General features: G+C 36.2%; 1 protein-coding gene across 1 annotated transcript; it reads left to right on the top strand.

The window, feature by feature from the left end:
• The first annotated feature begins 316 nt into the window (after positions 1–316).
• F2RL1 (F2R like trypsin receptor 1) lies at positions 317–23,039 on the top strand. Its single transcript, XM_031966256.1, has 4 exons — positions 317–1,067; positions 4,038–4,259; positions 4,357–4,560; positions 20,207–23,039. Exons 3-4 carry the CDS (start codon positions 4,467–4,469, stop codon positions 21,319–21,321), a joined length of 1,209 nt encoding a protein of 402 aa, XP_031822116.1. The 5' UTR covers positions 317–1,067; positions 4,038–4,259; positions 4,357–4,466; the 3' UTR covers positions 21,322–23,039.
• The last annotated feature ends 4,394 nt before the right edge of the window (positions 23,040–27,433 follow it).

Below are 27,433 nucleotides of genomic sequence, written 5' to 3'. Positions count from 1 at the left end.
CTTTAAAGCTTCTGAGCTTTATCTTCAGTGTCTCTTGCTAACTATCCCATCTCCAGTCTAATGGGGTGGAGTATCTAGCAAGTGTCTCACAAATAAGAGCAGAATAAGATCTCTTTAGTCATAATGAGACCACCATAAGCCAAGAATAGTGTTTCCTTTTTGTCTTCATATCCGACACTACAATAATAGTCTTTTCCCAAACATGCTGAGAAATTCCCAAGCTCCCTTTTGGCTTAAAATGAAAATAAATTTTGTCTAGAACAAAAGGTAAGGAAAAGAAACAAAGTCATAATTATTTTTTATCCATTTGTCCCACATTATTTCCTTTATTTTATATCAGCAACAACTTTCCTCCTCTATAATCCTTACCCTAAACTATAGCTTTGATTCCCTATTTTAGTTAACAAACAGTCTCCCTAGGAACAAATTCTCTGGTGGTAGGCCTGGAAGCTGATTTCAGTCTTCAAGGAATCATAAATTCATTAGGATCCTTCTTTATTCATATTGCTCATAAGTAATTCTAACAGGAACAAGGAAAAATAGAGTACAAAACCATCATTTGGGGTAAATTTAATGATAATTCCTGTATTAGAAATCATTGGAACAACACGTAGAATGAGAAACGTGCCATAGCAATGGCACAAGTCATAAAAAACTCTTCCAGGATTAGTAGGTTGAGGATAGGAAAATTGGGAGTAGAGCTAGACTTGTTGCCCATAACAAGGCATGTGGGAGGGAACCTCAAAATGGTAATAGGTGAATAAAAGCTGGAGACTTTTCTGGAATCCTTATGGAGAGTATGTCCTTAGGAAGGAAGTTGCTTGATGTCCTGAAAATTCTGGGTGCTTTTCCCCTTGCTAGTATTGTTGTTCTTCAATTTTTGCTCTCAAAGAGGACCAATGACATCACCCAGTGATGTCTTGACTTGCACATCAATTGGATATCAGCAGAGCTGAGCAGTCTTCAGAGTCACTCCCCCTCAGTCATCAAAGTCCAGTAGCAGGATAAAAGTCAAGATGATTTGATCCCAAGATGCAGTGGATGACTTAAGTGGAGGAAAAGAGGAGGTAAGTATTTTCTCTGCTTTTGTTTTACTTTTTTTTTTTTTTTTTTTTTTGCTACATTTTATTTTTTTTCTATTCATTGGAGGTTGGGACAGATCCTTGAAAACACCTAGGTAGGGGTAAATCTAAAGGAAATTTGTCAGAGTTGGAGATAAAGTCCAAGGTCTATTCAGAAATTGGAGGTCTGGACCTTCACATCAGAGTGGTAATTTATGCATCCTGAAAATAACTGTAGACTCTGGATAAAAAGTAACAGAAAAAAACAGAAGACGAGATTAAATATGAGGCAGAGGGAGGGTGTAACTACAACACTGAATATGCTACTTATAGATATTGTGGAATCTTTCTGGGTTTCTACGGAGATACCCAGAATTGAGGTTACAGACCAATGTACCCAAAGGCACCCTAGTGGTTTTAGCAGGAATTCCAAATTTTCAACTGAGAAGAGAGAGTTTAGGGGATTAAGAAGGGAGCTCTCTGATATTTGATGAACTTTTATGGTGATAAAACTTTCATGGATACTTTGATTTTATAAATCTTTGGTAACTGTGTAGATCAATTGGAGATTAGTGAGTCATAGCTGCCTTTTGTTTTAGTCCTATAAAAGGGAGTCATGTGCGGACAGATACTTTCCTCTTTTCTTTTGGATATGATCTAAGAAAGCAGAGACAAGATATACAAATGCAGCAGAATTCAAAGTAGATCCGGGTCCCAATCTTGTGGTAGAAATCTTTAAAATATGCAGTTTCCCATGAGGCAACATTAATGTCTGCCTTGAGGCAGAGATACATTGAAGCTGTAAGTGTAGACATCCATGGGACTTAAAAGGAGGATTCTTTGACCCAGTCATAGGCAAGCATTTGCAGGACCATTTTGCTCAGGAAATGGTAGATATGTAGAGAGGATCCATATGTGAGGTTCTAAGACTCAGATTGTTTATAGGAAAAATAGTGTAGTCCCTGAGTAATGCCATCATGAGGAGAGTAAAGGTAAGAGGGTAAAGTAAAAGTGAGGGACTGATCAAGGAATGGGAAAGACTGACCTTTGTTTTTTTCTCTGAAAGTCAGAAAGGAGAATGCCTTTCTAACAATCTCAAGAAGTTTTTCTTCTAGAGAAATTCTAAGCCCTTAGAGTACTTCTATGAAGTTAGAGGTCTATCTGTATCCATGAATTGAGTATGGGGAATAATTGACATTTGGGATGTTACATATTTAGGAACCCTAAATTAATAGATAGGGATATAGAATTTAGGATGACTTTCTATAAGACTGATTCTAAACTATGGGTTACAAAAATATAAAAGTTTAGACCTTTGTACAAAATTATAGAATCTCTAAGCTGGAAGGATATAATAAGCCTTTCTATATAAAATGCAACTATTGATTATTCCCATTTTACAGCTGAGGAAATTGAGGCAAAATAGAGATTAAATAATTTGCCAAGCGTTGTTTACCAAGTAAAACAGCTAAGGCTTTCTGAAGGGTATGAACCCAGGGCTATATCTACTTCCCCACCAGCTGCCTCAAAGATCTTAGGATCATCTAACAAACACTTCAGCAAGAATAAGTCTCAATCTCTAATTTAATCTTAATTTCATCTATCTAGTACCTACTTCACAGATTTATTGTAAGAATCAAATGAAATAATATTGTAAGGTGCTTTGCCAACCATAAAGTGCTATGTAAATGCCAGGTATTACTTTTGCTTTCTAAGATTTCTATTTAAACTTCACAGATGAGACTTTTCCATTCAGCATCAAGCTACTCTAATTACTCCTCTGTCTCAACTCTTCTTCTATGCTCTTACTACACTTGTGCACAGGAACGCAACAGAATTTCCCAGGCCCTGTTTTGTGAAGTTCCAGTATTTAAAAAGTTGTCAACAAAAATTTTATAAGAAAATTTTTAAGGAGGCATCTAGGTGGAGCAGTGGATAGAGCACCATCCCTGAAGTCAGGAGGACCAGAGTTCAAATTTGATCTCAGACACTTAACACTTCCTAGTTGTGTGACTCTGGTAAGTCACTTAACCCCATTGCCTCAGCAAAATAAGAAAAATTTTTAGGCTAGTGCTATTTCTCACTAAAATATTACACAAATAGTTTTGTATTAAAAACACTGAATATTTTGATATTAATATATTTCATAACTCAAAGCATCCCATGGCCAAATTATTCTAGGAAAGGCTGTCACATGAAGAAAAGCATTTATTGTATCTTGTGGGGGCCCAAACAAGACAAAGGAGATGAAGAAGTGGGCCTGGGACTCAAGTTCAAATGGGACCTTAAACTTAGCAGATAAATATAGCAACATTCATCTTCAAGAAAAGAAAATTTCAATGTCCATCCCAAGTTTAAGATCAGCTAGATTGTATTCAACAATTAATGATTTCTAAAGCAAGGAAGCTATAAGAAAAAATATTAAATTAAAGGTAATCAAATTATATCTCACTTTGGGGGTGTCTTTTAATTTTAAAAAATAAATCATAGCTACAAAAAGTCAGGAAGTCTCAGCACCCAACATTTAATTGACAATGAAAGGGATTCACCCCACTCAGTTGTGATCAGGAGAGAAAAGAGACAGAGGCTAGAGTTCTCAAATTATTTTTTAAAAATTGTTTTATTTGTAAAAGCAAATACATTTAGCTTTTACATCATATTTATTTATACATAGACATGTATTTTTATACACGTTTTTATACATATCTTTATATATATTATATCCCTCCCCACTCACCATGCAGAAAATGTTCTAACAAAGACCTAAAAGGAAAAAAGAAAAGCAGCGTTGCACACCTTTTCCCCACTTCCTCCGCAATTGTCTTTTTTTCTGTAACAGGCATTTGTCTTCTTTTCCGAGGGCAGGCTTGGTTTTGGGGTTCGGTTCCGTTGTTTTTTGGGGGGCATCCTCAGAGAATGCTCAAACACCTACATGCTGCAGGCACTGACACGACCGCCCGATTTTCTTCACCCCAGACTGCGGCTTACATTCCAGTCCGGTGACCTCACGGGCTTCTGTCCAGAGTCTCAACCTCTTCCCTGGCGGTAGAACTCCTCCACTTTCAAAAGCTTGAGGGCGTGCCCCCCCCCCCCCTCCCACCGCTACCTCCCCGACAGGTGGGCGTTCCACGGGGGCGGGACTTCGGCTCCAAGGTTCCAAGGAGGTGGGGCCGAGCCCCGGGCGCTGACGTCCCTCAGGTGAGCCTCAAGTTTCAGTGAAACTTCCATCTCTGCGCCTTGTTGGAAGGGCGGATTTGGCCTTGGCCCGAAATTTGTACTGGATTCTGTCTTCCAGGGGTCTAAGGAAGAACAGCAGCGCTGGGTCCGCTCTGAAGCTCTCCAGCTCCGGTGCTTGTAGCAGCGGCTGCCCCAGCCCGGGACTGGTTGCTGGGCTGCCGCGGGAAGATGCGCGCCTGGGGCCCGGCGTGGCTGCTGGGGTGCGCAGCCCTACTAGCCGCTGCTGTCGCCTCTTCCTCCTCCTCCGCTGTCTTGCCTCCAGGTAAGATTTACGGAAGGGGCAAGTCTTTCCAGGCTAGGAACAAAATGAGTCTTCTTTCCGGGCCACGGAAGAAGGAATTGGGCTCAGGCGGCGTGGTTTTCGGACCCCGCGGTACCCTTAGGCTATGTGGGCTGGGGAGGGAGCTGGCCGAATCTGGAAAGTCTTAAATACTTAGCCAGTTGCGCTCCTCTGAGGGGATGGGAATTTACTCTTAGATGCGTTAGGGAGAAAGCAATAAGCTTTTGTATATATAGCACCTATTGTGATTCAAGCTCTGAGCTAAAGCCCTTTTTCCTAGGGGAGGTAAGTCTTCCCTAGCCGTCGGATGTAGGAGGTTGGAAATACTGCGGTAAGATGATGAGAAACGCTTCTGCTGATCCTGGGAGAAAGGAAGATAGTATGTTTCTAAACGTTATCATTTTATGTTACATACTACCTTAAATTACTAGTAAAGAGACTGAGCGTCGGATGTAGGAGGTTGGAAATACTGCGGTAAGATGATGAGAAACGCTTCTGCTGATCCTGGGAGAAAGGAAGATAGTATGTTTCTAAACGTTATCATTTTATGTTACATACTACCTTAAATTACTAGTAAAGAGACTGAGCGTCAGAAAGTTAAATTACTTGCTTAAGATCGAACAATTGGTATGCGGCAGAGGCGGGTATTTGAATTCGGGTCTTTTGGTTCCAAATCCTTTGCTTTGTCTGCTGCATCTAAGTGACTCAGGTGCGGCTCTTGCTGATCGGATTCTGCCTTTCACCTGGCATTTGGGCCCCCTAAATCTCTGCTGGGTGGAGTCACTGCCCGCTGTGCTGGGCTTTGGGGCTATAGCATTTTGCAAACATTAAGTAATTATAACCTTTTGACAAACCCTTGTGACTTCCTTGGCGGGTCCCCTGGGATGGGGTGCTATAGTTTGGAGGTTATTACCTGGCCTTGGAGCATTGATTCAGAAGCTGCTGCCGAGGTTGATTCCCATGAGGGTGTCTATTGCTCATCGATGTAAAGTTACACTATTCAGACTCTGGGAACTCTCTAATGTGAGTCCTTTGAATGCCCTAATTTTTCCATTCTAAAACTTTTTTGTCACAAAACTTTCTCCAGCTCCTACACATCTCTGGCAGGGAGACCTCAAATGGACTTTTGTCTTTATCAGGCATCTTTGAAGAGTCCTAAACTTTGGTATGTGGACAGGTGTCCTGCCATTTTAAAAAAGCAGATCCTGTCTACTTATTCAGTCATTTCGAGGTACGGAAGTTAGCTTCAGTGTTTAGGGGCAGCTTGAATGTCTAGCAAATTTTAGACCTTTGGGCTCCTGACTATGTCCTCTGGCTGTCACACATCTTAGCTATGCTTTTTTTTAATGATACACCCAGATGCCAGCTGTTGTGATCATGTGGCAACGGACTCTCCTGCTTTCTGTGTAAGCAAAACAGAAGAGGACAATACAGTACAGTACAGGATGGAGTAGCTCTTTGTTAACAGGTTTCTTGGTGTTCTTGTTGAACCTGTGTACATTTTCTACATAAAGAAAAACATGGACATGCCCATTATGGAATGAGCTGTGATTCCAGTAAAGATGCAATGGGAGATACCTGGTTTGAAAGTGAGACAATGCACTTTCAATGGGGATCCAATTTTTGAGAAAACTACAAATAAGTACAAAAGAATACATAAGTGGCTAGGATTCGTTTTTTTGTATGCTGTCTCTTAAAAAAGACATTAATTATGTGCTCTTTAATATTTCCAAGGCTTCATGGAGACTCCAAATCCCTTTATTTAAAAAAAAAAAAATTGAAGTTACACTTTTTTACTTATTGTAAAAATCTTTCTTCACAGATTCAACTTTTCTTATTTCTACTCAAAGGAACTAAGAAGAGAGAAAGATAAAAGAGAGGGAGGGAGGGAAAGAGAGAGAGAGAAGGAAAAAAAGAAATCACAGTTTGTGGAATGAGATTGAAAGAACTTGTGTAAACTGTTTATTTCTAGCTAGGAAAATGTCTGGTAATGGGATAATAAATGTATACAGGTCTGTTTTCTCAGGATAAACAGAATAAATACCATTCTTTGGCATAAAAGTAATAGCATTTAGCTTATCTGGTTTTAGGCCTCGGAAAATTGTGATTTCCCAATTTGCCAATCTCTTCTAAAGTGAAATAAGTTCATAATCCTACAATTCTATGAAGATATTTAAGAATTTTGTACTGTGGAAAACACATGCTTCACAAAGCTCTTTTTTGTAGGTTCCCTGCACTGTGCTAGACACTTAGGAATAGAAAGACACATAGAAAAACTGCATCAGTAACTCAGGGTGTTGTCAGGTAGGGGGTTGGTTAGAGAGTGGAATAAAGGCTTCATGAAAAGCAACAAGTTACTGTTTAACTAAGGCTACTTAATATTATATCCCAGCTCTTTTCCCACATAATTAGGCAGTCATTTCCCCAAAGGTGGTTAAGTGGTATTTTGGTATTTATATTAAATGAGGTTCACTGTTTCAGTGGAAAAGATCATCATCTCAATCTACCCATCCTTTTCTCTGACACTGGAATTGCCTGCTTCTGGACAAATGAATATTTATAGTAGGACTAGTGGGCAGGTAGGCCTGGAGTCAGCAAGATCTGAGTTCAAATATGGATGGCCTCAGATACTAATTAGCTTTTAGCAAGTCACTTAATCCAAGGGTTTCCCTCAGTTTCCTCATCTGTAAAATGAGAATGTTTTGGTAAATGGTAAACTAGCTACGAATGTCTGCCTTATCTACCCCTCTATCTTGTATATCCATTTTTCTATTGCTGTCCTGTAACGTGTATTTTCTCACCTCTTTGTGCTCCTCAGTTTTGCTACAAGCATTGTGTACAACTCACTTAAAGCTACTTTTTTCCTTAAGTTATTTTTCACAGTATGTATAGAATCATTCCATTTAGTCAACATTTAGTAAGCTTTTACTATAGGTAAGGCTCTATGTAAGAAATGGAATAACTCATGTTTTATGATACTTTGAGATTTACAAAATACTTTCATTCAAAAGATCCTGAGAAATTGACAGTGAAGATAATATTATCCCTATTTCCCAGATGGGGATATTATAACTGAGAAAGGCTCAAGGGCAAATTAAAGATAATTTTAGATTTTATAGAATCTAGGTAACTTCAGCCTAGAGATAATGTGGCTTGCCCAAGCTAGTTAGCTGCAGAGGTGGGGCTGATCTTCCTGCTCTGGATGAATGGCTTCTCTACTTCCACAATGTATATTGGAAATTCCCCACCTCACTAGTTACTAACAATGAAACTCCTTTCCCTGACTTTAAGTCTAGTCAAATCCTGTCCACCCTCCCTAGCCTCTTCCTCTCTGAGAATGCCTTCTATTCACTATAATTATCCTTCATGGTCCTAGTTATTTACATGTTTTCTCTTCCATTAGTATGTGAGTTCCTTGAAAGCAGAGGCTGTTTTTTACCTTTTATTGTGACCCCCTACCCCCTTCTTTGTCTTGTTGATTGGCACATAGTAACCACTTAGTGAACTAATGCCTATTGGCTGATGAACATGGTCTTCTCTGGACTGATCTTTTTTTTTTTTTTTTTTTTTTTAGTGAACTACTTATTTTATATTTATCAATTTTTATTTTTTTAAAAACATGCTTTTGACTGCACCCATATATAACCTATATCAAATTGCTTGCCTTCTCAATGAGGGGGGAGACGAAGGAAGTAGGGAAAGAATTTGGAACTCAAACATTTTAAAAGTGAATATTAAAAATTGTTTTTACATGCAATCAGGGGAAAATATAAAATCAAAAATAACATGCCTAATAATTATTGACAAAGGCCAAACCTAACTTTTATACAAAATAAAGGGGAAGATCACTCATAAAGCCTAAAATATATTATACATTCTAACAAAAGAGAATCAAACAAATGAATAAACTACAAGAAAGAATACTTTTCTGAATTTCCTTCTCCGTTTCTTTTCCTTTTGCTTTGTTTTCTGTTATACAGTTGTAGTCAGTAATAAATGTTCTGTTGCTACTTATCTCGATTAGCATAATTTTCATGTTTTCCTATTTCCTTCTGTTTCTCATAGTGTTTTTTCAGTGCCATAGCATTTTATTGCATTATAATATTATAATTTAATAGGTAAAATCCAAGCTTTTGATCTTATAAATAAAAGTTATGAATGCTTGTTATTGATTTCTTAGGGCCTTTTTGAAAAAAATATAAACCCCAAAATGCCATTTAAATGTGAATTATTCAAAAAGGGTGACAAGAATCTTTGTATCCTTAGTGCTTGACACGGGGTCTGGCCTATCACCTATGTAATAGATGCTTATTGATAATGGAGAGTGATAGAAAAAAATGTTCAACTGAAACCTATTAGCAATGTGATCAAGGCTCTGAAAGTCTCTCACTTTTTAGCAATGTGACCAAGACTTTCAGAGCCTCAGCTACCTCATCTGTAAAATGATAATACTTGCACTATCTACTTTACATGTTTTATTGTCTTTTAAGACAATTTAAAATTACAAAATTTATTTTTATTTAATTATAAAATAAACAATAAAAATAAACAAAAATCAATTTTTCCTTCCTTCCATCTTTCCCCACTCCCAATAACTGAAAAGGAAAGGAAAAAACAAACTCCTTATAACAAATACATGTACTCAAGCAAAACAAATTCCCATTCTTGTGCCCACCGGATAGGATATTATTTATAAGTGCTTAGCTTAGTTTCCAGTACATAGTCGGGCCTTAATAAGTAATTGTTTGTCCCCCATAATCTTTGTCCAGAAACATCTATGGCTCATTCTGCCCTTAGTCAGAAAACGGGTTGATTGTTTCATCATCCGGCCTCTGGAGTGACAGTTGGCCATTGCATTGAACTGAGTTCTTAAGTTTTTCCAAATTGTTTTGCAGTATTGTTGTTACTGTAGAAATTGTTCTGTTGTTCGTACAAGTCTCTTTAGGTTCTTTAAAACAATTCCCTTTTCATTTCTTATGGCACAATAGTTTTCAATTACATTCTTATATCTCAAGCCATTTTCCAATTGTGTGCCCACTTTGTATCTTTGCTGCTACAAAAATGTTTGTATATATGGATTCTTTTTCTCTTTCTTTGTTCTCTTTGAGGATGGGCTTAGTAGTGAGATTGCTAGGTCATAGTTGAGTGACTTTTTGGGCAAAATTTCAAGCTGTTTTCTAGAATGGTTGGACCAATTTCATAGTTCCATCAATAATGCATTAATACGCCTATTTTCCCACAGATCCTCCAAAGTTTTGTCATTTTCTGTTTATTTTCGGTCTTAGGGGTCTCACAGAATTGTTATATGGAAAATAATAATACCTGTGTACTATTATTATGAGGGTTAAATGAAAAAATATTTGCAGAAAAAATATCTGCTTAGCAGAATGTGTGGTGTAGGTACTGTATAAAAGCTTAGTCCCTTCTCTTCTCCTTTTTAGGATAAAGGCTCAGTAGTGGAATTTTCTGAATTTAATGATATGGCTAGTCTTGTAACTGACATGTGTATGTATACAAACATACATGACATCCATATATATGTATGTATCTCTAGACATACATGTGCACATATAGACTGAATTCTTTTACCTTTTTATGTTTTTGTAATTTTAGAAAAGAGCATTTATAACAACTCATATAGAGGATATATGCAGAGAAAAAGAGAGACTTTCTCATTATAATAAGATTACAAAAGGAACATAAAAGAAATGAAGTTATTAATTTTTTCCCCATAATTTGAATTTTAAATCTGAAACCACTTTAAGTCATAATTATATACTTTTATGAAGGTTCCTTCACTTTTGATAGGTTGTAGGAATCCAGAGAAATTCTGTACAAGTTCAAGTCTGTACAAATCCTTTTGGGTTTATGATTACATGAGTAAGATACTGAGTAACTGAGTAAGCCAACTATCTCTGAGTAGATACAGATAATTTGCCCCACCTTGAAGGCAGTAACTCTTTTTTGTCTCTTTATGCTGAGCTTAGCATAGTGCCTGATACACATTAGGCACTTAACAAATGTTTATTTAATGATTACTAATATCTTTTAAACGCAAGTTCTGTGTAGCCTTTGTATTCAGGAATTGAGTAAACATTTATAGTAGGTATATAAGTTGGTACTTTGGATTGAGGCTATAAAATATATATATTGTAATATTCCTGACAATATTCTCTTTTCAATGCTATTAAAGGACATCTCTGTTTTTGCTGTACTTCCTTTTGGTTTTTTTGTTTTTTTTTTAAATAATAATTTTATAGAGTACCAGCACTGAAGTCAGGAGGACCTGAGTTCAAATCTTGTCTCAGACATTTAACACTTCCTAGCTGTGTGACTTTGGGCAAGTCACTTAACCCCAATTGCCTCAGCAATAAAAATAGTTTTATTATGAATTTAATGTTTCAATAAAACCAAACAAATGAGTAAAGTTCACCTATAAAATCATAAATTTTAAACAATTTTGTTTTCTAAAAGAATTTTACCCCCATAGACACATGCACATATAAACTTTAAGAAAGTAGCATCATTTTTGCTCATCTCTCCCCCTCTTACATCTACTTCCTCTGTCTTATCAGAATTTGATGCCGCTATTTTCAAAAAAATATATTGTCATAGATTGTGTGGTGTTCTGAGACTACTTTATTCCTTGTCACTTGATAATGTCTTACCATAATACTTTGTTGTCATTTATATTTGTAAATTTTTACAGTATAATGTTCAAATGGATCTGAAACATCTCTAATATGGTTATTCCCTCTGGTGAGGCTTATTCAAAGTCATCCTGGCAAAGCTCATTCACTGTGACTTTTTTCTATAATACCTCCCACAAGTTCCACAGAAGGGACCCACATAGCATATTCCTTCCCCAAAGATTAACAACTTGGTGACAGATTTTTTGACTCTGACAATCCCTGAAGCAAAGAACAATTTTTTAAAAATTGCTCCAAACCTCTATAGTCCCCCCTGCTATTTCTTCAGATAGAGTGACAGAATAGAAAAAACAAGGTAGATATAATAATAGAGAGGATTCTAAAAATCAAATAGCAAGCTATTAAGTGCCTATTAATGTTTCAGACACAATGCAAGAAAAAGCAAACAAAACAATCTCTACCTTCAAGAAGCTTGTATTCTATTGAGGCACAGAAAACATGTGTATACATAAAATGTATACAAATGGTGGTGGAGGAGTATTAGTAGCCTGAATGATCAGGACAGGACTCATGTAGATAGTAGCATTTCCTCTGAGCTTTAAAGGAACCCAGGAGTCTATGGAGTGCATTCTAGCAATGACAGACAGCTTGTACAGTGAATGAGAGATGAGAATGCCAAATTGTAGAAAACAGCAATTGTGGAAAACTTATTTGTCTGAAATAGGCTATGAAGAGTAGTCTTGTGCAGTGAACCTGGAATAGTAGGCTGGAGGCTGATTGTGACCAGCTATAAAAGAAAAACAGGATTTTTTATTTTATGGAGATTTTTTGAGGAGGAACATAACCTAGATTTTTGCTTTAGAAGTATAGCAAATATTTAGAATATTATTTTTTTATTTATCAAAAATTTTTATTTTTCAAAACTTAGGCATGGATAATTCTTCAGTATTAACCCTTGCAAAACCTTGTATTCCATTTTTCTCCCCTTTCCCCCACCCCTCCCCTAGATGGCAAGTAGTCCAATATATGTTAAACATGGTAGAAATATATATTAAATCCATTATATGCATACATATTTATACAATTATTTTGCTGCACAAGAAAAATCAAATCAAACCAGAAAAAATGAGAAAGAAAAAAAAATGCAAGTAAACACCAAAAAGAGTGAAAATGCTATGTTGTGAACCACACTCAGTTCCCACAGTCCTCTCTCTGGGTGTAGGTGGCTCTTCATACAAGACCATTGGAACTGTCCTGAATCATCTCATTGTTGAATAGAGCCATGTCCATCAGAATTGATCCTCATATAGTATTGTTGTTGAGGTATATAATGATTTCCTGGCCCTGCTCATTTCACTCAGCATCAGTTCATGTAAGTCTCTCCAGGACTTTCTGAAATCCTCCTGCTGGTCATTTCTTACAGAACACTGATATGAAATATTATTTAGAAATAGAATTTTGGCAACTATGTAAAAGATATATTGGAGAGGGAAGAGGCTAAAGGCCTTGGGACTAGTTAGAAGGCATTGTAATAGTGAATGGTGAATAGATAATGATCAATTTTACTAGAGGGATTATGGTGTAAGTGAACAGAAGGAGATGGACGTCAAAGATATTGATTCTACCTCCACAAGACATACCAACTGTTTGGAAATGGGTGGGGGTGAGGGACAACAAAAAGCCAAGCATGATTCCTAGACTGTGGCCATGTGGGACTGAAAAAGATAGCCCACACAACAGAAATGAGTAGCAACAGTAATGATTATTAGTAGTGTCTACACCAGGAAACTGAGTGTTAACAAAGACAAATTAAACACACATTCGCACTCTAACAAACTACCTGCAGGAGTCCATAAGAGGACTACACTTCAGGAGAAGTTCAAGTGGCTACCACAAAGGAAAAATTAGACTTCCAGCTACCAGGAGCTGTGGATTACCACTTTGAATACATGCTGCCAAGCTTAAATCCACTTTTCCCTGAATCTGTATTTATTTGTGAGAGACTATATTGTCTTATGTTCTAGACTTTTTAGAGCATGTTCATATAGCAATTATTCATACTTTGCCATCTCAATAAATTAGCCCTTTCTCATTCATTACTAAAGCGGGCTATTTGATAAGCAATGGGTGTTGGGAGCATACATAGATGGAGACTCATGAAGGATAGTATGAGAAACCAGTCCTGACTCCTGGGATCTACCCTGAAACTCTTTCTTTCTTTCTTTCTTTCTTTCTTTCTTTCTTTCTTTCTTTCTTTCTTCCTTCCTTCCTTCCTTCCTTCCTTTCTTTCTTTCTTTCGTTCTTTCTTTCTTTCTTTCCTTTTTTCTTTCCTTCTTTCTTTCTTTCCTTCCTTCCTTCTTTCTTTCTTTCCTTCTTTCTTTCTTTCCTTCTTTCTTTCTTTCTTTCTTTCTTTCTTTCTTTCTTTCTTTCTTTCTTTCTTTCTTTCTTTCTTTCTTTCTTTCTTTCTTTCTTTCTTTCTTTCTCATTGGGGTTAAGTGACTTGCCCAGGGTCACACAGCTAAAAAAGTGTCTGAACTCAAATTTGAACTCAGATCTTCCCTGAAACTCTTAAGAAGAGCAGTCACCCACTTTTGGGCATCCAGCTTGCCAGAGTGAGTGTAAGTTGGAGAAATAGCTCCAGAGGAAATAATACAGTTGAATCATGAAAACCAAGAAAAGGGGGAAGTACCCAGGAGAGAGCATGTTCAACATTGTCAGATGCCTCAGACAGGTCAAAAAGGATGACAGCTGAGGGAAAAGTTCACTGATTTAGCAATTAAGCTATGACAGAGGAGAGAGTAGTTTGCATTGAAAGAAGTCAAAATCCAGATTGTAGACAATTGAGAAGTGAGTGAGAGATGAGGAAGTAGAGACAAAGAGTGGTTAGCCTATTTATAAACATTAACCTAGCCTTTGTATTGGTGTCCTTTAATGTACTCAATTCTTCCTCAATCGTTGAACAAACTACTTTGAATTTTTTTGGTTTTTGATTCAGTTTTGTTTTTGCTATTACCAAAAAAATTTTTTGATTATTTTTGTATAGATTGGATTTCTTAAAAGAGGGAGCCTCTTTTAATAAAATCCTTAGAAGATGAACTCATAGTCCTGGGATCACTGGATCCACAGACAGGATCAGTCTGATAACTTTTGTCCTATATTGCCCAATTGCTTCCCACATCCCCAATCCATTCTCCCCCAAAACCAAACTTCTTAGGGTTTTGTTTTTAGCCAAGTTGTTTACAATCTTCTAAGACCTAGTACACAAGGAGCAGAAACTGGACTTTTAACAGACACTGCTTCCCTTGCTTTGGTCAGCTCTAGTTGTCTCCAGGTTCCATTCCTAAGACCTTTGATAAGGCTGATAGCACAATTGCCTTCAATGCACTCGCTATCCCTGTTCTCATAACTTTCCCCCTATTCGAAATGCTTTTAACTTTAAATGTCAAAAACAGCCTCCATAGAGCTAAGGAAAACATAACTGTTATTTCCTTGCATTTTTTTTCTGCTTAGAGATTTTGACTAATAGTCTTCATCCAATTAAAAAGAAGTATCTCTAACTGCCATCTTATTAGGATATGTGTTTTCTTTTTAAAAGAAATTTTTAAAAATGCCTTTAAAATAGATTTTGTTGATGCTGTCTTTACATTTCAGTCATTTCCAGTCCTTAATCCTATGTTGAGCCACAAGAGAAAGAGAACAATTCAGCAAAACCATCAGGTATAGAAACCTTATCTGACAGTATCAGGGGTCCTCAAACTACAGCCCGTGAGCCAGATGCAGCAGCTGAGGACGGTTATCCCCCTCACCCAGGGCTATGAAGTTTCTTTATTTAAAGGCCCACAAAACAAATTTTTTTTTAAACTATAGTCCAGCCCTCCAACAGTCTGAGGGACAGTGAACTGGCCCCCTATTTAAAAAGTTTGAGGACCCCTTCTGTTTCCCATCTTTTTGATATCTTTTCTCTAGGACCTTTATTTCTTTTTCCATTACTCAAAGTTTTAATTTTTTACTATTATCATTAACATTGTATTCATTGTTACATGTTTAACCTATATTGGATAACTTGCTGAGGGAAAGTAAGAAGGGAAAGGAGTGAGGGAGAGAGAAAAATTTGTAATATGAAGTTTTGCAAGGATAAATTGAAAACTGACTTTGCATGAATTTTTTAAAAATAAAAAGCCATGATTATAACATTGTATTTATTGTGCTTGTCATTTGTTCATAACAAACTTTCTTTTCAAAATGCATTTTTGTGGCTCTAATGCTTTTTATTGCTTAAACTTTATTATTTATTTATTTAATTTTTTGCTGAGGCAGTTGGGGTTAAGTGACTTGCCCAGGGTCACACAGCTAGACAGTGTAAGTGTCTGAGATCAAATTTGAACTCAGGTCCTCCTAACTTCAGGACTGGTGCTCTATTTACTGGGCCACTTTGCTGCCCCTATTTCTTTTTTATTTTAAGTAGTATTTTAAAAATTATATGTAAAGAGAATATTTAACATTCATTTTTTCCAAGAAGGAGCCAGCTTTTATTGATAGTTTTTTTTTCTTTTTTAATGGTAATTTTCTCAAATACATGCAAAGATCATTTTCAACCTTCACCTTTGCAAAAGCAAGCAATCCAATATAGGTTAAACATATGCATTATTCTAAATATTTCCATATTCATTTTGCTGAAAAAGTTAAAAAAAGAGAGAGAGAGAAAGGAAAAAAACAAGCAAACAACAACAAATGGTGGAAAACTTTGATCTGATTTGATCCACATTCAGTTTCCACAGTTCTCTCTCTGGATGCAGATAACACTTTCTATCATAAGTCTATTGGGAATTGCTTTGAATCATCTCATTGTTGAAAAGAGTCAATCCTATCACAGCTGATCATCACATAATCTTCTTGTTACTGTGTACTATATTCTCTTGATTCTATTCACTTCACTTAGCACCAGTTCATGTAAGTCTTTCCAGGCTTTTCTGAAATCGGTTTGCTCATCATTCTTATAGAATAATAATATTTCATTACATTCATGTACCATAGCTTATTCAGCCATTCCCCAACTGATGGAATGAATCCATCCACTCAGTTTTCAGTTCCTTGTCACTACAAAAAGGGTTGCTACAAACATTTTTGCACAGGTGGGTCCTTTTCTCTTTTTTTTTTTTTGTTGTTGTTGTTGTTCTCTTTAGGATACAGGCACAGTAAAGGCATTGCTGGATCAAAAGAGTATGATAAACCTTTAGACATAGTTCCAAATTGCTTGGATGGTTGGATCATTTCACAACTCCACCAACAATGCATTGGTGTCCCAGTTTTCCCACATCCCCTCCAACATTTATCATTATCTTTTCCTGTCATCTTAGCCAATCTGAGAGGGGTAAAATGGTACTTCAGAGTTGTCTTAATTTGCATTTCTGTAATCAATAATGATTTAGAGCATTTTTTTCATATGACTAGAAATCGATTTAATTTTTTTCCTGAAAATTGTCTGTTCATATCCTTTGACCATTTATCAAGTAAGGAATGGCTTGTGTTCTTATAAATTGAGTCAGTTCTCTACATATTTTAGAAATGAGGCCTTAATCATAAACACTTAGTGTAAAAATTATTTCCCAGATTTTTTATTCCCTTCTAATCTTGACTGCATTGGTTTTGTTTGTGTTTGTACAAAATCTTTTTAATTTAACATTAACATTTATTTTTTATGAAATTTGAGTTCCAAATATTCTTTTTCCTTCCCCTCTTCTTTCCCTAATAAGCAATTTGATATAGGTTATATATATGATATATCTATAAAGATATATATATGTATATGTGTGTATATATAAATACACATAAATATACACATACAATCATATAAAATATTTCCATATTAATCATGTTGTAAAAGAAGTCTAATATTTTTTTTTAAATCAAATATGGACCTTAAGTTGAGCAGAGTATCTCAGTGTTGAAAACTTATTATAGCATTCAGAAAAAGCTGCATGATATATATATTTTCCAAAAAGATGTAACTTTCTTGAGAGCAGAGACGATTACATCTTTATCTTGTATCCTCTAGATCCTTCAGGTGCTTAAACATTTTTGATAATATTTATATTTTAAGGTGAGTTAAATATGTTTGTATTTTCCCTTTGGGGAACCATGGACCACTTAGTGATATGAATATATCTTTAAGAAACTCTAGAATGCATGTTCATTTCATTGTGAGTCAACAAAATTAATCCCCACTGGGCTGGGTTCTAGAGGAAATTAAAAAAACTGTTATTATCATATATAAACTATTATTAGCAAGTTAGGGTCATGTGCCTTTCCTCATGGAGTTCACTATCTTATAGGTTGATGTGAGAAGTATGTACAAAAAGATGTTTTACAACAAGGCAGTCTATTTTTAAAGAAAAAATTTATTAAGACCTTTTATTTGTCCATCATTGGAATTTCCAGCTATATTCCTCTCCACCCCAAATGGGCCTTTCTTTGCAATACAGAAAAAAAAATTAAACAAAATCATCTAACATTAATCTTTGTGAACCCATTCTACACTAGAGAATGATGGTTCACTTTCCCATCTCTTCTCTGGGATCAATATTGTTCAATGTAAGTACACAGCATTAGGCATTGTTTAATCATTTTCTTTATTTACATTATTGTACTGTTTATTGTTTTCTTGATTCGATTTACTTCACTCTACACGCAGATTATCTTGTTTCTCTCAATTCCTCATGTTTTTCATGTTTCTCTTCATTACACTTCAGTACTTAAGTTTTCATACATCAATACTTTTAAATATGATAATTTTTTTAAAAAGAGAGAAATTGTACTTTGTACTGAGTAGATGAGGAGCTAAAAGGGGGAAAAGATGATACCATTTGAATTATTGGATAAACTTGTGAAAGGATTGAGGGTAGATTGTGTGAGCATAATGGATGGAACAATGCAGCCATTGTGGATTTTTACATCAGTCTTTTTTATTGGTCCATAAACCATTTTATTACCAAAGGTCTTTACTTTTTTAAAGCCTGTGAATTTCAACTGAGGCTACTTTCTCCTCCTTCTTATTTCAGGCTTCCTCTTCTTGCCTTCTTTGTTTCTTCTTCCCACTCCTCCCCTACTGCAAACTCTAGTCATGAAGAATGTCAGTGCTTGCTTACATTGACAGAAAACAGAGCAGATTGTTAGGGTGTTTAAATATTTTATTGGTTTGTAAAATTGTTTGGCCTGGGAAATAATACTCCAGAACAGGAATTCTTTATCATTTTTGTATCATCAACCCCTTTGGCAACCTGGTGAAACTTATGAAGACCTTCTCAGAATAATGTTTTTTAAATGCATAAAATATAATATATAGCATCATCAAAGGAAACCAATTATGTTGAAGTACAGTTGTATATAGATATATTTTTCAAACCAGGTTTTATGGACCACAGTTTATGACATATCTCACTAGGACATGTGATAACTTTCTTGTACTTTGGCATTAACATAATATTGTATGCTGAAATTTTCTCTTCTTTTCTTTTCACCATGAAGGACTAACTTTAAGAGAAGATAAATGTTTTTTCTGTGTCTCCTTCCAGTTTCAAAAATATAAAACTTGAATTGGGGTTGGGGTAGGCATAGGAGGGGAAGAGACTTTAGTTTGCCAGAAAATAGGTCATTTGTACATTATCCACTCTAAAATAGGCAGGCATACTTATTTTTAGCCTCTAGTTATCTGGCAATGGTCCATGTTACAAATTTATAGTTAAATTCTCAGCTCTTGGGCAGGTGAAGACTATCCTTTTTTTATTGGGTAAAAATAAAATAAAAATTCATAGAGAGGATTCTGGGAAGTACTTCTGAAAAAAACCACTGGATTTAGAGTCCAACAACCTTTATTCAAATTCTTTATTTTTCTACGTGGATGATGTTGGGTAAATCATGTTAATTTTCAGCTGTATAAGCAAGTTCAGATTAGGTGATCTTTGAGGTCATCTCCAGCTTTAAGTCTATAATCCTTCCTCCTTGTATCCTCTGTTGAGGGAACTATAACAGTGGAAGGGCAATCATAGATGTTTAGATAGTAACAATTAGGAGATATCTTGGAGAAATCTACGCAAAATCCCTAATTTTGCAGATAAGGTCCTTGCCCTTTGTTGAGAAGCAACTGGGTAAAAAAGAATGAGCATTATATTCTTGAATCAAAAGACTGTTTGGAATCAGTCTTGTGGTCAGGGGCAAGACTTTTAACTTTGCTGAGGCTTAATTGTCTCATCTATAAAATGGGGACAAAAGAGCTTGTACCATCCGCCTAACACTGAGGTTTTGGAAAAAAAAAAAAGTAGTTTGTAATCTCCATAGTGATATATGAAATAAGTTGTTATTACTATTTGTCTTTGTATGGGGGAGGGGGAGAAAAGGGACTTTCGCAGGAGTCTAAGGAGCTATTTCATTTGTCAGGATTTCTGTAAAGAAATAATGTGACTAGCAGCATCAATTCCTGAATTGGGCTTTGCACTGACAATTCTCAATTGACAGATCACCACTATGAAATTAAAAATTTTAAAACTAGTGCTTAGATTTTCTTTGTGCTAAATGATATGATTTTTTTTTTAAAAGTAGCTAAAACCCAATCCATATTAATTGACCCAGTGTTTGAATATTAAAAGTTACTAGCTAGAAACATGTGTGGGTCAGAAAATAACCATTTTTAAAGTGCTTTCTATGTCAGTCACTGTACTAAGCTATGGAGAGACCAAAAAAAAAAAAAAAATAGAATAGTGGGAACACTGAGCATTGGTGACTATCATAGAGACAAGTGGATCAACATGATGTCATGAAATATTATGAAATTCTCAAAAGTCAGCATTGTATTTTTTTTTTACCTCAACCTTGTTGCCATGTAATTTCAAGTGCCTCTAATTGAACCAATAAACTAAAATTTTAAAATTAGTAGTTTTGTCTTAAACTGATCCCCTTTTGTCTTCTCTTTCTTTCTCTTTCAGGATCTAACAGAAGCAAAGGGAGAAGTTTTATTGGTCATAAGAACCCCTCACCAAATATCTCATCCAGTGGGAAGGGAGAAGTTTTGCCGGAGCCAGGATTCTCTGTGGATGCATTTTCTACTGAGATTCTCACTGGAGGACTGACCACTGTCTTCCTTCCAATTGTCTATACAATTGTATTTATCATTGGCTTGCCAAGCAATGGCATGGCTCTGTGGGTTTTCCTTTTTCGAACACAGAAGAAAAACCCTGCTGTGATCTACATGGCCAATTTAGCCTTGGCAGATCTCTTATCTGTAATCTGGTTTCCCTTGAAGATTGCTTATCATTTAAATGGCAACAACTGGATTTATGGGGAAGCTTTGTGCAAGGTGTTGATTGGTTTTTTCTATGGCAACATGTACTGTTCCATTCTTTTCATGACTTGCCTCAGTGTGCAGAGATACTGGGTTATCATGAATCCCATTGTGCGCTCCAGGAAGTTGTCTAACATTGCCATAGGGGTTTCCATTGGAATATGGCTGCTGATTCTGCTGGTAACCATTCCCCTATATGTCGTGAAACAAACTGTCTATATTCCAGACCTTAACATCACAACCTGCCATGATGTTTTGCCTGCTAATGTGCTGGCGGGAGATATGTTCAATTATTTCCTCTCTCTGGCCATTGGGGTCTTCCTGTTCCCAGCTTGTCTCACGGCCTCTGTCTACATCCTAATGATCCGGACACTCAATTCTTCTGCTATGGATGACTCTGGAAGGAAGAGGAGAAGAGCCATCAAACTCATCATCACCGTACTGGCCATGTACCTGATTTGTTTCACTCCCAGTAATGTTTTACTTGTGGTGCATTATTTCCTGATTAGAACCAGAAGCCAGAGCCAGATCTATGCTCTGTACATGGTAGCTCTCTGTCTCTCTACTCTTAACAGCTGTATCGATCCATTTGTTTATTACTTTGTTTCTCAAGATTTTAGGGATCATGCCAAGAACACTCTTCTTTGTCGAAGTGTTCGGACTGTGAATAGAATGCAAGTGTCCCTCACTTCCAAGAAATTATCTCGGAAATCCAGCTCCTATTCCTCTAGTTCAACCAGTGTTAAGGCTTCTTACTAATACACCTTTCATATCACATAAAGTATACTATACGTTTCAGAAGTGTCTTCCCATCACATTCTATGATCAGCAGAGATCATACTGCAGTTCAGATGGAGTTTCACACCCAGCGTTTCTAAGTGTTCCCACATAAAGAATGGGCTTTCAGTTTAAATAGACACTTCATGATATGGTAGACACAGGACCTGCTTTTGAATCTGTCCTATCACTTAAAATGTATGATTTTTAGGCACGTCATTAAACCTCTTCTGGCCCTTCATTTCCTCATTTATAAAATGAGACAACTGGACTAAATGGTTGCTATGGTCTCTTCCAGCTCCAAAACAGTGGTTCTATATTTTTCCTTTGTATGCTTCCTTTGCTTAGCCTTCTAACAGCAATTGTTGATTTTGAGGGAGAGAAAAAAAAAGGCTAAAATATGTATTTGTAGATGGCATCAAATCAAGTGATACTGCATGCTGGAAGTAACTGATTATCTAGTTACCTAAAAATGTATTCCTTTGCTTTCTGAATGTTGATTTTGGAATTTTAGAGCTGGAAGCTACTTCTTAATTGACTTTCCCTAAAATGTTATCTTAGAATTATAGAAAAAAATCTTAGGGATCACCTAATCCAACTCCTTTGTTTCATAGATATCAAAAATGAGGTCCCAGAGAAAGGAATTGATTTTACAAGGTCACCCGACCAGTCAAACGATTAGGACTACTACTCAGATTTCCTGGTTCCTAAGCCAGGGTGTCTTTTTTGTCGCCTTGATGGATGATGACATAAGGACCTGAATTAAATTCTTCCTCCTTCACTTTCTCCTTGTGTAACTCCAAGAAAGTCATTTCATTTCCTTAGGCCCCAAATTTTCCATTGTAAAATGATGGTGGTATACTATATGTTCCCCTTCCTAACTCTATGCTCTGTTTCCAGGGATTCACTGGTAAATGTTGAACAAATGACTCATTGAAACCATGTGACACGGTTTAATCAGTATTACTGACATTTTCTCAATCAGTTTCTGGTATGGACAATCAATGAAATAATAAATCAAGCCATAATTTGTAGTGTTTGCCAATTTCAAGATGCAAATGGCGCACAGCTCTTATGAGCTGATACAAACTGGCTCAAGTGCATCCCTGTATAATTAATTCCATGTGTTTTCTTTTAATTGGTCTTTTATTTTTACCATTATTATTCATAAAGAAAAAGACCGTAATGATTTTAATCTGTAAATAGCCATTAACATAATTTTTACATAACTTTAAAAGCATATTTCAGGTATACATGACAAGAATTTTTTTCCCTGTAAATAAGAAACCACAGTTGCACTTAAGAGTTTTTAAAATTCATGTTGCAGTATTTATTATCAAATTTTTCATTATTGTCAAAAATTAAATTATAATAGCCTGATGAGGTTATTCTTCATAGAAAGAGAGAATGAATAACAGCAGGCATTTGTTAAGCACCTCCTATGTTGTAGGTGCTTAATGACTAAAAGGAAGTAGACCTTGTTGGGAAGGACCTTACATTCTGCTGGGTGAGGTGCCACATTGTACAGTTATGTTTCATTATTTGAGATGTTATTGATTGTATATACTTGTATAGTTCCTTCTATTATAAATATGCCTAGAAATTGACTTTTTTATAGGACCATTTGATGACTGTTTTTCATAACTGTGTATTTTACACTATAATCTCTTGTAAATAAAACAGCTTGTTTTATATAACCTATTTGTGTGTTGAATTTGGGGGTGGAGGACTACAATGAAACCCAGATATCACTTTTCCTTTGTCAACTAGAAGAAATGCTATATACTCCAAGGCACTTAATATCTTTGCAGGCAGGAAAGAATGGCAGCTCCTAGTAGTAACCTCAGCGTGAAAAAGGACACAAAACATTGGATAGCAGGTCCTTCTGTCTGTAAGGAGCCTTGTGGCTCAACAGTAGCACTTACCAGCTCTTTGGCCATATATGGCAAAGAAGACTTCATTTTTCACTTCTAATCCAACATGGCTCTGCTAAGGGGGAGTTACAATTAACAGAGCTCTTATTCCACAACCTTGAAGCAAGAGCATCTGTGCTTCTTCTACTTCATTCCCAATACCTGTCAGTGCCCTAAGGATCTAAAGTGCCGAACTCCTTGATACAGTGGTTCAGCTGGTGTTCTCTCTTTAAGGTATGCTGCAATATGTAGCCAGTAACGTTTTGCACCCTATGAAGGATGAGTATGGTCAGAAAAGAAGATTAGCTGGTTATGTAGCCAAAGATGCAAAGCAAAGGGATTTCTCTGGATAGGAGAAGAAGGAAAGGAATGCCCATTTAGCATTTATTAAATGCCAGACCCCAAGCTAAGCACTTAAAAATACCTCATTTGATTCACACAACGATCCTGGGAAGTTGGTCCTATTATTATCCATAGTTTACAGATGAAGAAGTTGAGGCAGACAGAGGTTAAGTGATTTACCCAGGTTCATAAAGCTAAGAAAAATGTAAGGCTGGATTTGAACTAAAATTTCCCTAAAGAGTCCCTTTTGTTGGGAAAATACTATATAAAGTTATTGGAAAACATGGATAAGAAGCAGAGGAGATGAGAAGACATGGCAATCTACCTTCCTAGAAATAGGGCCCACCACACCAATTAAATCACATACCCACTAATGTGTCAGGTAGGAACTGATGGGATGGATGGACAGTGAGTGCTTTATCTCCAAAAAGTAGTCTCCTAGAATCATTGATCTAGAATGGGAAGAGATCTCCAAATCATCTGTTGCTCTCCACATCACTCACATCCATTTTATAGATGAGCAACAGGCCCAGAAACTTGATAAAGAATTTCATAGGTAGTAAGAAAGAAATTCAATTCAGGTCTCATGATTCAATTTTTTCCCCTCTCTATTGCATCAAGCATCCAAAGTTTGCTATCTCTAGCCAAAATGGATGCAGTATCAGGTTAATTTTTTTTTATATAGTTTTAGTTTATACTTTCAATAAAATCTTTATTTGCTTATAGACTGTTTTAGACTTGCCTGTGCTTATCATAATCCTTTCACTGCACATGGTGGGCACATGTAATTATATGAACGGATGAATAGTTAACTGGTATTGATTGGAGTGCAGTGCTGTAATAAAGTCATGCTCATTAAGGAATTGCAGGGGAATGAGACAGGCCTTTGCTCCTGGAACTCTGACCTGAATAATTAATGACTCCCCTGCCCCCAACAACCTTAGTACCTTTCTTGATTGAAAGGGGATAGGTTTTCATGTCCTATTGTTTTCACAAACGCTAACTTGACTTTATAGACCTGCTTCAACAAGACTAACTTTTGCCTCCGTTATTGTTTGAAGCAAGAGTTTTAATTTCCTGTTTGTCATAACTTCATAAAGACCTGTATTTCTAGAGATTAGTCAGTATCTTCATTCTAATGTTTATGTAATTGGTCCTAACAGTCTTAACCCTTTTGTGACACTTTGAAGGAAGGGTCCTAAATTCTGGGTGTCATTTATCTTTTCTTTTTATTTCATTAAATATTTTCTAATTACATGCAAAAGAATTTTTAACAATCATTTTCCCTTCCTTCCTCTCCTTGAGAAGGCAAGCACTTGATTCCAATTACAACAGAGGTCATGTCAAGTATATTTCTATATTTTAGCCATGTTGCAAAAGAAAAAACAAAATAAAATGATAAAACTAAAAGAAGTTTTAAAAAATAAGCATGCTTCAATCTGCACTCAGAATGTTTGAGTTCTCTCTCTGTAGATAGATAGCATTTTATCATGTGTCCTTTGGAATTGTCTTGATCTTCTGATCTAAAGAGATGTTATAAATATTTTTATACAAATAGTATCTTTCCCCTTTTCTTTGCTCTCTTTGGGATATCTAGTATTCATATTGTTGGATAATATTGTTGGATATGCAGTTTTATAGCTCTTGGACTGTAATTCCAAATTTTTTTCCAGAATGCTTAGACTAGTAGGCAAGTCTATGAATAGTGCATTTGTTTTCCAATTTTTTCAGATTTGAGTATTTTATTTTTCTGAATACATGTACAGATAGTTTTCAACATTCACCTTTGCAAATCCTTGTGTTCCAAAATTTTCTCCCCTCTCCCTAAGACAGCAAGTAAGGTGCAATTCTTCTAAACTTATTTCTATATTTATCATGCTGTGCAAGAAAAATTAAATGAAAAGGGAAAAAACAAACAAATACCAAAAATATGAAAATACTATGTCTTTGGTCCATATTCAGTATCAATAGTACTCTCTCTGGATGCAGATGGCATTTTCTATCCCAAATCTATTGGAATTGCCTTGAATCACCTCATTGTTGAAAAGAATCAAGTCCATCACAATTGATCATCACAATTTTCTATTAGTATGTACAGTGTTCTCTTGGTTCTCCTACTTCATTTAGCATTAGTTTATCCAAGTCTTTCCAAGCTTTTCTGAAATCAGTTTGCTCATCATTTTTAAGAGAACAATAATATTCCATTCCATTCATACTTATTCAGCCATTCCCCAATTGATGGCATCAACTCAATTTCCAATTCCTCACTAGTGTTCCAATTTTTCTACATCTCCTCCAACATTTGTCATTTCCCTTTGCTGACATATTAGCCAATCTGATAGGTGTGATTAAGTGACTTGCCCAGGGCCACACAGTTAGTAAATTTTAAATGTCTGAGGCTAGATTTGAACTCAGACTTGCTGACTTCAGGGCAGGTACTCTACCCACTGCACCATTTAGCTGCCCCTAATTCACATCTTTTCTTTGAGAATTTGCTTACAGTTATTTTGACTTTATTGTCTTCTTTTGAGTCTATGATTTGATGTTCCCTGTCACCATAACAGCTTCTTATGGTCAGTTGTTATTGTTTGCTCATTTTTCCAACCTATTTTTTGATTTGGAATTCTATGTTAAAGATGAGCCCTGTTCCCAGCATGAAGGGAGGGATTTATCTCAAGCTTCAGACTTTTTCACCCTTCTATTTTCAGAGCTAATTTTGGGGTTTGGGAAGTTTTTGGTGTTTCCTAGGTGATGTAATCTGAGGAGAGATGTGGTCACTGCTGCTTTTCTCTTCCCTCTGAAGGACCCCTGATCCTTTGGGGGGGGCAACTAATATTGCCTCTCTGAGATCTCTGTTCCCTTGGGACTGGAAGTGATGCTCCCCTCAGTGCTTCCCCTACTTTTTGATCAAAAACAGTACTCTCTGCTTTTGAACTATGACCCAGAACTGGGTACTGGTAATGGAATTGCCAAACAACATCTGATTTGTGTCTAGTGCTAGCACAAGGGACTGGTCCTTCTGATTAGTTGTCAGGTTTCCTTACTCTCTCTGCCTTAAGATTTCCCAAAACTGCTGATGCTTCTGTTACCACCACTTAGTTCCTCGACTGTTATTTCATCCATATGGGTTCTAAGCCAGTGCTCTCTCACGTCACAGATATTTCTCTCTGATCTCCTATATTGCATTGGGCTGGAAGACTCTCTTACCTTGACCTTTTGTTGGTTACTCCAGAATTCGATTTGAGGCATTATTTTGGAGTTATATGGAAGGGTATATTGAAAGATATTGGCTGAGTGCTTCTCTGCCATCTTGGCTCTATTCCTAGAAATTGTTATTTACCTATTATTATCAATTCCTTTGATTCACTAGCCTTAAATTGTGTTTCTGTGTAGGATTTTTAAGCAATTTCCTAGAAGGAGATACTCCTGATGCCATACTAGTTCGACAGAATAGGCTGATTTCTTCCTACAGGTTAAATTGCCCAAGCATTTGATTATCTAATTCGTCTGAATTTAAGGATATAGAGCTGGAGTGGGTTTAGAGACTGGTCCAAACTTTTTATTGTAGTGAATAAAAAACTTAGGTTCACAGAGGTTAAATGATAGTCCAAAGTTTTGCAGCTGAAAAGTAGCAGAGCTAGTATTGGAACTCGTGTTCTCTGATGTCAGAGATAGAGTTCTTTCAACTATGCAAGCCAATATATAGTCAGTATAGTGGTTCCATTTGTTATGTACGTGAAAATGTTTGAGTATTCTTTTTGGGGGGATGTGGTAAATAGATCTTTAATTCCATCATGCATCTTAAATCATCTTGTGTCATTCTAGCTGTCTATGTTTAT

This window comes from Sarcophilus harrisii, chromosome 1 (genome assembly GCF_902635505.1).
Source record: "Sarcophilus harrisii chromosome 1, mSarHar1.11, whole genome shotgun sequence".
NCBI lineage: Eukaryota > Metazoa > Chordata > Mammalia > Dasyuromorphia > Dasyuridae > Sarcophilus > Sarcophilus harrisii.
The sequence above is the reverse complement of the archived record's forward strand: the minus strand, read 5'-3'. Positions and strand labels throughout refer to the sequence as shown.

Excerpts from the sequence above, each read along its gene's own strand:
- F2RL1 (XM_031966256.1), top strand. The coding sequence starts at position 4,467 with ATGCGCGCCTGGGGCCCGGCGTGGCTGCTGGGGTGCGCAGCCCTACTA. Across the intron at positions 4,561-20,206 it reads CTCCGCTGTCTTGCCTCCAG|GATCTAACAGAAGCAAAGGG; the intron begins GTAAGATTTACG and ends TTTCTCTTTCAG.